The sequence below is a fragment of the Anguilla rostrata genome, chromosome 10 (assembly GCF_018555375.3).
Source record: "Anguilla rostrata isolate EN2019 chromosome 10, ASM1855537v3, whole genome shotgun sequence".
Lineage (NCBI taxonomy): Eukaryota > Metazoa > Chordata > Actinopteri > Anguilliformes > Anguillidae > Anguilla > Anguilla rostrata.
The window spans coordinates 41833062-41844161 of NC_057942.1; the positions used below are offsets into that span (position 1 = coordinate 41833062).

Here is an 11100-nt window from a genome sequence, read left to right on the forward strand (position 1 = left end):
GCTGGAATTATTTCTTCTCTTGCATTTCATTCTTTGTATAATTCATGCACATTAAAATATGTTTTTGTGTTATGGCTGTTTTTTCTTTTGAATAATACACATTTTAAAAAATAAACAGCTGGGCTTAGGGACCTCCATGTTTTCTATCCCAAAAGCATTGCGTGCCTGTTTGGCATTATGATTTCTTGATGTCAAAAACGTACTTGCAGAAATTGGAAAAATCAAGAAAGGAAATAGGAATCACCAAACACTGATTTGTAGAATATGGGCCAGAAGTGCAAATTCAATGTCTACATTATCAGAGGCAAGATAAATATAACACATATTCCATCTGAATAACATACAGGCAATTCATCTCCAGCCGAGATTGTGAACAAAGCCCTTTCACACTGCCTTTGATATGTAGCAACAGCGCCCCCTGTCGAGAAACAGAAGCGTAGCACTTCGGCAATAAACCGTGGCAAACTGTCGCTACTGTTTCCATATTACCTTGGCTGGCTCCAGGCTTTTATTTAATTCCCACCAGATGAAATGTCATTAGATTCAAATAAATGAATCCCTGTTTTAAGAAATGACACTCGCACAGGAGAGATATCCAGGGTATCCCCAGCAGCTTCCCAGACAGACAGAAGAGAAATTATCGGCTTGCAAATGCATGAGAACTAAACCGTTCTCGGTCTTACGGTTAGCTGAACGCGTGACGTGTGAAATACACAAGCGGCGTACGTTTTAAAAAGGCCAAATTGCAATATCGCGCAGCCTAAGCGCCACGGTGATTAGGCTTTTGTAAGTACACAGGCACAGCGTGCATCGGTGCCCCACAAACACCTGGCAGCCGCACCGCGTTGAGTCGGCAGCGGGGGGGGAAACGGGGCACCGGGCGAACCGAACGCCATCGCCACGGCACGAAGGAACCCATCTCCCCGAGTCCAGCCAGCGGAGCTGCGGGCCTGATTCACTCTCCTGGGGGGGTAGGCTGGGGTGGGGGGAGTGGGGTGGGGGGGGGGTCACGTTGTTATGACAGCTCCCTCATGCAGCTCTCTGCAGCGTACGAGCGGACAGGATGCTGCGGGTGGTCCATTCATCATCAAAGACGGGCCTTTGGTTCTGATCCAGTTGTTGACCGTGCAGAACCCGCAGAACCGCCGACTGACCGACCGTGACCGTGAATGAAAAAAAAAACCCCGAGGCTATCGGGGGAAAAGCACCTGACGCCGTGTCTAAGAAGCCTGATCCCGCGTCTGCTTACCCAGCATGCGAGTCGCCGGGTTTATCCGCGGAGGATTAGCGGGAACGCTCGGCGAGCCGGGCGGGGTGGGGGGGTGTGGGGGGTGCGGGGGGGGGGCGGCCGCGTGGTCCCGCCTTCTCCGTGCGCGCGGAAGGCTGCCGGTGGGCGTGGCCCGGGCGCAGGAGCACGGACCGGTTTCTTGCGGACGCGCGGAGACCTTTCACAAAGGCAGCGCTGTAGCCCGGCCTCTGGAGACCGCTATTAACGAGCTCTCCCCTCCACACCCCCTAACTCACCCCTGAGGGACACGCGCAGAATTAGCATCCATTTGAAGGCGGGAGGAGCTCCCTGTAGGACGCGCAGAGTAAACAGCCTTGTTTTGTGTGTGTGTGTGTGTGTGTGTGTGTGTGTGTGTGTGTGTGTGTGTGCGTGCGTGCGTGCGTGCGTGTTTTGTTTAAATTCTCTGGATTATTTCGGTGTAAAGGACGCAGTCTTTACCTCGGCCTCCTCCCCGCCGATCCCCAGCTCCAGCACGGCGTGCGGCGACTTCAGCTTGGCCTGCGAGGACTGCGCCATCTGCAGGTCCAGCTGCCAGCCCACGTGCTCCAGCTGCAGAACAAACGAGACCGGGTCACAACCCAGCACACGGCTGGACCGTGCATGGGCGTGCAAAACTCTGGCCAATTTTGTTACGGGGATCAGCCAGTGCTAGTGTCTGTACGACCAACGGTGTAACTTCATCAATCACTCGGTCACTCAGTCACAGACATTCGCGTTTATAGGGCTGGCCCCGCCGTTGCGGTCCAGCCAAAAAAAGAGACATTTCGCTTCAGCCTCGCGGCTACGCAGCGTGTGGGTTTCCTCGCAACGGTTAGATAGATCAATTCCTTGGTAATATTATTCTTTGTAACCATTTGTAACACCAATTTGTATTTGTATAATTGATTTCAGTAACATTTTATTCAGCCTAACCTACGGCTTAATTGCTGTATGTAGCCAGTGTAAGTCCTACGTATACAGGAAAGCCCAGGAGAGTGCTCTTCTGCTCACTTTACAAACCAGGATGCAAGCAGCATGCTGGACAGACAAGCAAGCAATCCAAGAAGTGTTTTTATAGAACACACAGCTAGCTTTAGAAGCTCGGACAGAATGCACATTTGACACAGAAACGCTTTCAGCACAAAACATCGCACCACATCACAGGATCCGGGCGCAATTAACACTCCGCAGAGAACCATTTCATCCTGTCAGTTTCACTGCTGATACATTCATAGAGAGTTAAAAAAAAAAAAAAACATGAATGGAAAAACACTGTCAGGCAACAGGCTCGAGGGATGTTATGTATGGGGGTTACCTAGTCCAGGAAACAGGAGACCATGGGGGTGATAAACACCTGATTTACTGTCAGACGGAGCGTCCACCTGCCCCGCCCGGGATGATGGACTAACAGACCGGTGAGGAGGAACAGCATTAAGTGTTTTACGGGGCGCTCGCCGACACATTAAAAAGTGAGGCAACCTGGCGCGCCCATCCCATCCCGGTGGTGATATAGGAGGCGTGAGAAGCGCGGTTTGCACGGGGGGGGAGCCGCACGAGCACTCCGAACCTCCGCCAAACGCCATCGTCGCGGGCGCGCCCTTCAGGTGATTCCGAGTCACGGTTTCCGACTATTCTCCGCGGCGTGCCGGTTTTTCCGTCTGAAACCGTGTCGGGTTTCCGAGCCGCGATGACACCACGGGTCCTGGTTTTTTTTTCGTTTTCTCGTCCACCTGTGATGACATCATTCTCGCCAAAGGGAAAACGCGCAACCCTAAACGGCAGACGTCACCGAACAGAAAACCCAGCCGCAGGTGCACCTGGGGTCGCCAGGTGAGCTTAGTCACGACGTCTGCTTTTCAAAGGCCCGAGAGCTACAGATCTATCCGAGCGACAGTGGCCTGGCGGGTCAGGCGTACCTACGCCGCTACGCTATTACACCCCCGAGCGAAACACATCAGCAGCTAGGCAGCTCAGAGCTTCTGAAATATGCCTGTTTTTGCTATTTAAAAACTTTTTTTATTGTACCATTTCATCAACTAGTGTCTTGTATTTAACAGTCACAATAACTTCGATACAACCATTTTAAATGCACAAACAATTATAAGAGACATAAATAAAGGAACATACACAAGGTTATAACATATTCAAGACTCACAAAATAAAAAATGTAGAAAACAAACAGGGGAAAGTATATAAAGACATACAAAAAATATAGAAATCCTCTACATAGCCCTGGCTCATACACTTTGCTATACTGCTATTATGAAGCCTGTATGACGTACCACACTACATTCATCCAATAGCCTTGTTTACGGGGACAACACACTCATCCATCTAATACATACCCCATTCAGGTATTCATGAACAAGGTTAACCCTCTTACCATATGGCCCAGATACTTGCTATTCTGCCCGGCAACCCAACCTCCAGCCAATGAGGTTACGGACAGTGAGACACGGGGAGCCAGCCTACCCCGCTTCGATCCCCAAACCCACGTCCCTCTCACCTTCTTCGGGGCGAATATCCCGTGCCGGAACTTCTCGACGGTGTCCGGGCCCGCAGAGGCCCAGGCCTGGGAGAGGGCGTCGACCTTGTCGGGGTTGAGATGGACGCCTGCTAGCTGCTGCTGGAGGGCGGCAGGTTTGACGTTATGGTACACCGCCTGCGGGGGGATGGGGGGGGGCACAGGTTCAGTGGGGACAGCTGACAAGGCCCAAACATTTCAGTTCTCCATCGAAAAAAAAACACGCATAAGTCTACCATTGCAGACCAAAAAGTGTACAGAGTAAAAAAATATTATATATATGGAGGAGATAAAAGCAGCCTGCCATTGAAAGTAATGTTTTACTGCACACAGCAAACCAAAGAAATATATAAATAATGTTACTTTCAATACAGTTCCCATAACCTTGGGAAGACAGAGATGTAAAAGAATATATATAACAATGTGAAGCTTCAATCTGGAAACAGCACATGGCCAACTGTGTATAAGAGACTGCCATTATTAAGAAGATATCTACCTGAGTCTCTTTCATTTCAAGGACAGAACACTTGCAAAATCTATTCGCTAGGAGGACGATTAAATCTTCTCAGATGATTTCTCATGGTAATGATGAATATTTTCAGTATTTCATATCAGTTATTCCTCAGCAACGATCAGAGAGATTTCATAGTACAGAGAGTACACTGTGCCTGATCCAAATGTCAGGCTGGGCCAAGATCAGGATGGAACCGTGGAACCGGACCAAATTCGTCTAATTTGAGGCTCAAAGCCTTTTTAAAGCAGCCACCACTGGCTAAAGGGTAGAATTTAGAACCATTGATGCGTTCCGGTGAGATGCTCTTAGCTTCCGTTTCAAAAAGTCAGCCTCCGTCGCTGATACAGGATTTCCCGTGGAGGAAAGCAATACTACGAGGCGTGTGCTCTGTCGGCAAATTGATGGATTTTTCAAGCAGGATGCAGCCGGAACAAAGGCTCAAATCTATTACAGCGAAGGCTTGTAAACCTGTCCCCTCTGCCCACGGGCCTGTGTGATGTCGCCTAATCAGTGGCATCTACGTATTCAAAGTATAACAGCCACCAGCATGCTGGGACCTCTCACAGAGCAGAGAAGGGATTCGGCTGCAAGAGCTCATCTCCCCTACGAGCACTTCAGACTTCAGTGCGATGAGAACGAGGGGCAAAAGGTAAGAGAAATCAAAAGCGTGAGCCCAAATCGAGCCGGCAGCCATGACACCTTGCAGCCTGTGCTCGTCAGACGGCTTAAGCTGAGCAGAGCTGGGCTCGTCAGTGCATGGGGGGGGGGGCTAGGGGCTGGGATCAAAGAAAAATCTTTGACAAATCACATCTGTGGTTTTCATAAACATGTGGTTTGCACAGAAACTGATGAGTAGGAGGAGGTTCGCTTTCCCTGACAAAGTAAAAAATAATTTTTTTTTAAATCGGAAACTGCACCTCAGTGAGTCGGGGCAGTCGCAGGACGAGCCGGCAACGGCATCTTCGCACAACACCGGCTCAACCAATCAGGCCGGTTAATCACGCCTCCGTTTAACCGGCTAATGGAAAAAAATCATCGGCTCTCCACAGGCGGCTGACATACGGCGGCCGCTCGCCTACAAAATGGCCGCCACGAAACGGAGCGCGAGCGTCCGAACCGACCTTCCCCGTCCCGCGTCCGGCGAGAGGAGACAGTGAATGTCATCGCCGCCATCACGCGCTTCCAAAGCAATTTCTGCGGAACAGATTTTGAGTAGACATTTCCCCCCCTCCACTGCTTAACAGCTAGCTAATTTGTAGAAACATCAATGCTTCAGATTCGCCCATTTAGCTGCGATTAAGCTTTGTTTATGTACAGTAATATTCTGCAGGCCCAGAGACATAATGGTAGCGTAAACGACCGAGGCAATAACTATTTATCAAGCCTGTCTTTCGATCGGAGCTGTCATTTACCAACTTGACGATGCATCGGATGAACTGGAAACACTTTTCCTCCCTCTCCCTTTTGGTTTCATAAGCTTCTAGCATCCCATGATTCACCTTGCCGTTCACCCTGCGATGCCACCCACTGTCTGCATTTCGAACCCGGGACTGGGAGGCAACAGCGCTACTCACTGCACCACCATGCCGCCCCCAGGACTTTGAATCAAGTCAAAATGACACACAAATGACTTTGTTGCTCATATCTTTGTTCAATGCCTTTACCTTACATACAGTACACAGCTACTGAAAGGAACATCATAATAATGTAAAATTGAGCATAACCTGCAGCGCGATCACCTGTGATGTTGGTTAATCCAGGGTGCCCACTGATTTCAAGACAATATTTTCCAGGACACACGTTTTATGTGAGGAACATCAGTAATATACTGAGGGGGAGACTCTGATCCTGGACCGGGGGTGGGGGAGGTTGGGGTTGAGACACTCATTACAATTGTGGATGGGTGGGGGGGAATGGGGGGGGGGGTGTATTTTTGCAATCGCAGACTTTGGGGAGAGGGGGTAGATTGCAATCTCAGACCAGAGAACCTGTGGCTTTGACCTAAACACTAAAAAATACTTTCCCAGGCAATTTTCTCAGTTCTCATTTCATGACTGAAAAACCGCATTATCAAAGTCCCCCAGGTTTTTGGAGGGCAGGGGGGAGTGCTGGCACCCGAAGGCTCTCTCGCGGGGGTAGGGCACCCCCCCCCTCGCCTCGGCCCACTGACCTGCTCCAAAATGAAAGAGATGGTTTCCAGCACCAGACCCAGGGCCTGCTTGTCCAGCGACAGCGCGCTCTGTAATTTCTCCTCCTCTTCCTCGCTGAAGGACCGCTCCGCCTACGGGGGGGGGGGGGGACACGGGAACATCAATCACCGGCGACGAACTCCGAGGCCCGGGCCCCGGGCAGAGGCGAGCTCTGACTGCAGCCGGAGACCGAAGAAACCTCATCAAAACCTAATCTAATCTAATCAGATCTGCTGTTCCCTGGAAGAGCGCTGAGCCGCGCAGGCTGACTGCGAACACAAACACACCCGCCCCGATACGCCGCAGGGTTATTAGAGCAAAATGAATTGAGCAGTGGGGCTCGTGGGGAATGTACGCAGCCAAAGCACCTGCTCATTCAGTACAGTCCAGGGGCATCTTTCAACAAAGCTGGATCACTGAGTTAGCTGGATAACTGCACTGGGGGTCTGTATCACAGAGCTGGATCACCGAGTTAGCTGGATACTTGCGCTGAGCAAAACCTGGAACCTTTCACCAGATTTGTGAGGGTTCCCAGTTTTACTCTGTGTTGTTATCCAGCTAACTTAGTGATCCTCCTTTGCGAAACAGGGCCCTTGGGGGTATTTCACAAAGTAGGATTATTGAGTCAGCTGGTTAACTCCATTGAGTAGAACCCTGAACATCACTTTTTACTTCAGTCCATGTTCCAGAGGGGGAAAGTTTTCTAACCGAAGCATTCACAAGCAATGACTTAACGCATTTAATACGATACCTTAAGGTGGAGCTTCTGCAGGATCCGGGACAGCAGTCGGGAAAACTTGTTTATGTCGATCGCGTTGATATGCGTCACTGCTTCTTTAATGCTATTCAGATGTGAAACAAAAAAAAAAACCTTTAGTCAGACAAACACAAAACTGCACAGTAATCAGCCCCACATGCCACAGCCTTTCCGCCATGATCGTAAACATTGCGAGGTCATCAGCCACCATAAAGTCAAGCCCTGCGCATCAGCCGAAGAGATCGGATCGGCTTTCTCACGCAGTATAACGGGAGAACCGCGGACACAAACAGAACCTCCGCCTAGTCCGTGTGCCATTAACAAAGCGTGCAAGTTTAACGGTCTCCCACGGTAAACGGCTTTTGTCACCGATATCCACTAAACAGAAAGTGCTGTGCTGGTTCTGAAGCCCTATTTGAACACTTTTTAATAGGGATCATCACACATCCCTGTATAAAATGAACACAAAGGTCCTCTCCGGCTTCAGCGACGCAGTAAATCTTCTCGACTCGCTGTAAAGGTGAAATATCAGCTCTCCACTATGGGCGGTTTTACATCTATAATAACTTTTATGCAGCACTTCTCAGAGCACGGCCCCCAAAGTGCTTTCCACACCAAAAGAGAAGGACAGGGCCGTCCTCTGCCAGGAAGTAAGTTCACAGTTTGGGTGCGAGCCCAATTTCCTCACTGCGCTTGAAATAAATATTTGCAACTCCTTTTTTTCCCCTAAAATTTTACTTCTGATGTTACCACTGTGCTTGATTTTTTACACCACACACTACTACAGTAGCACCAGAAAGTGCCGATTTGGAGGACAGGCGTATTTTTCATCAGCTACAGCCGGAACCGTGGGGACTCCTGGCTGACCTCAATTCACCCTGTTTCTTTCGGGACAAAGCCGGCTGTGTTCAACCATCGTGGTGAACTCTAATTATTTAACATATTAGCTGTGTGCATAGCAAGCACCATTACTGACTAAATCACTCAGAATCCTCAGGGAACCGTAGACATTTCCAAAGAGCACAGTTGTTTATTGTCAAAATTCTAATTAAAGACTATTCATCTGTACAAGGTGACAAAGCTGTACAAAGGTGAACAATTTATCCCCCCAACGAATACTACCTAAAAATGGCAAGGGTCCTTTTCATATTTAGTCTAATGTCTAATTTAGTCTAGTCTAATTAATTTTATTATCTTACAATTTAATATTTGAAAAAAAATCAATGCCATGAATTTGTAGGTCCATAATCGGTCTTTGCATGGTCTAGAGTGTCCATTTAGGACACCAAGCAGAAAAATTCTTGTTAATTTTTTACAGAGTTCACCTTCTGTCTCAGCTAAAAATATAACGCCAGCGGCAGAAGACAGATGGCTAAGTGTCACGTCATCGTCTTCACCCCCAGCTACCTCAGCATTGTACTTTACTGGGCCACATCAGCATATAGCTATAGCCTAAACCGGTGAAAGTACATCACCTCAATTAACTCCAAACGGAGTTCAGAACCATACTGAGTACAAACAAGAGGCACACGTTTTATTTTGTTTGTTTTTTTTCCCACGAAAAATGTTTCATATCATTTTTCATTAACACCCTGCCAGTACACTCGAATTTACACAGTTGAAATCGTTCAAGAATTCGATGCAACAAGCACATTTGCCTTTGTGTTCTTGGTAGATCCGCTGTGCAAACTGCACAAATGTGGAAAACATATGCCCTTCGTTTATGCAATCCAAGCCATCATCCTGCTGTCGGGAGGCTTCAAGGTAATGGGATAACCTGATTTGATCTTTGTAATGCAAAATGTTTATACTGTATGCGGACCCCTCTGAAATTTATTCAGTAACCTGAATTCGCTTTTTACATATATTATGACATGTCATACTGGTCGAACCTATCTATTGATCTAAACAAAAATCATCCGGTTCTATATGGATCTTATTATTAATACAAAGTTACAGGCGGGGACAGCTAACCAGTAAGCATATTCAGCCATACTGTATCACTGTTCCAGCTAAATGTAGGAAATTAGGTGCTGTAATCTAAAGTTAAATCCTGGTGGTGTGACATCCATTTTTTTATATTCCAACGGTGATTCGGGAATTTTACCTGGATAGTGTGTGTGGGCACACGCTAGTTCAATACCAGTTAGCACTCAACAGAGACCTAGACACTAGTCTAACGTAGCAATAACATAAACTATCTAGAGTTTTGTGAATTATCAAGACTGAGTTCGGATACCTGGTCCACACTACAGTCTTATTACTAGTCTGCATCGTTTTTTGAAGGAGTACAATAAAAGATATAAAGCAGGATGCTGCACAAAACTTGCTAACGTTTGCTTCCTAAGCTACCTGTCTGATTAGCAAGCTAGTTGCTGTTTTCCCTTCATATCCCCGATCATTAACCAGCAAGTTAAATCCATACAAATTGCATTTCTATTTTCATATCAAGTTCTCTCACCTCGGGGTTTCTTTGATAATAGATGCCATAATGACTTAAGGAATGTATTCGCTTTAAGCTGGCTTCTCGGCTAGCTGCATATAATTTTCTTATTTTTCCATTTTACTTTACTTCCTAGTCGGTCACATGTTTTGTATCATCAGTTTCGACAGGACGCCCGCGGTACCAAACAGTACAAATGTTTAAGCGATCGCATTCTGTCAGTCTGTGTTCACGTCGGCGTCCCCCAAAACAGCTACGAACAAATGTTATTTTGCGTTATTTGTCGTTACAAACAATTGCGTTACTGCATTTGCATGACTAAAAAACAAATACGTGCTTTTTATTAATTTATTTTTAATTCCATCTTTTAAGATTGCCACTTAATGTTATAAAGGATTAAAAAACCTTTCAGCACCAAAGAAAAGAACAGCACCATAAAACCTTTCATGATCGTTCTAACCTGTTTAGGTGTTCATCAGAACATTCTACGTGACCATTGTGATCAATCGTGAAAATTGTAAGAAGATTGTAAATCTCTACAGATAAAAGTAAGACTGCAATGCAATGATTTGTTAAATATGTAGATTTTTTTATTTTATTTATTTATTGGTTTAGTTTTCAAAATTAGAATCTAACACAAGCAATGTCAAAAACAATAATCCTTAATTAAATACCCAGGTAATGTAAGCCTCCTATGACTATTAGGCCTAAACTTTGAAACATTTCACTATCCCAAAATTGCTTTTTTACTGTAGGGGTTTTTAGAAACAAGTGGCTGGAGACAAACATGGAACAGTATTATGTGGCATTGAGCCAAACTGGAACAGAGATGTAACACCAATTTGCTAAAATGACATTTAGAACATGTCTTCTTACACATTTAAACTTCCTGGCTACCATCCACCAACCGCCAAATATGATTAAATAGGTTTGCAAACAAGTAGCATTTCATAGTGGATTTTGGTATGGCAAAGGACTGCAGTTATTAAATACATCTCATTTTCCAGTGACTGGTACTGCTAATGTATTATTCCTGCCACTGGAGCATCACAGCACAGTCACACTGTTTATCCAGTTTAAAATATGACACCCTTTTCCTAAATTATGCAAGCTAGAACTCTCACCAGGCCACAGCATTTAGAGGATTTAACCATGGGAAGGAGGCTTAAGTCTGCTAGAAGAGAATGCCCAGACTACTCTGCAAATATAATTCCTTTCATAACAGATTAATTATTCCCCCTCTTATACAGTACTTCACATTTACAGAAATACTCCCCAGGACTGTGTGTTCCAGTTAAATAAATTAATGACCTGAAGGGTGGAAATTTGAAGTTTTCTCTCCAACAGCCAAAAAAAAAAAACAAGCCCTCTGTACCAGAAATTAGATTCTTTTCCATCGCTGGCTT

General features: G+C 46.4%; 1 protein-coding gene across 2 annotated transcripts in view; it reads right to left on the reverse strand.

The window, feature by feature from the left end:
• Positions 1-9873, reverse strand: part of commd10 (COMM domain containing 10) — a 54378-nt gene extending 44505 nt beyond the window's left edge. For both annotated transcript variants that reach the window (XM_064297255.1, XM_064297254.1), the window contains exons 1-5: positions 9713-9873; positions 7246-7336; positions 6476-6586; positions 3774-3929; positions 1727-1837 (exon numbers count right to left, since the gene is read on the reverse strand). In XM_064297255.1, coding sequence (XP_064153325.1) covers positions 1727-1837; positions 3774-3929; positions 6476-6586; positions 7246-7336; positions 9713-9741 — 498 coding nt within the window. In that variant the 5' untranslated portion in view covers positions 9742-9873. The remainder of the gene's footprint in view (positions 1-1726; positions 1838-3773; positions 3930-6475; positions 6587-7245; positions 7337-9712) is intronic.
• Positions 9874-11100: the final 1227 nt, after the last annotated feature.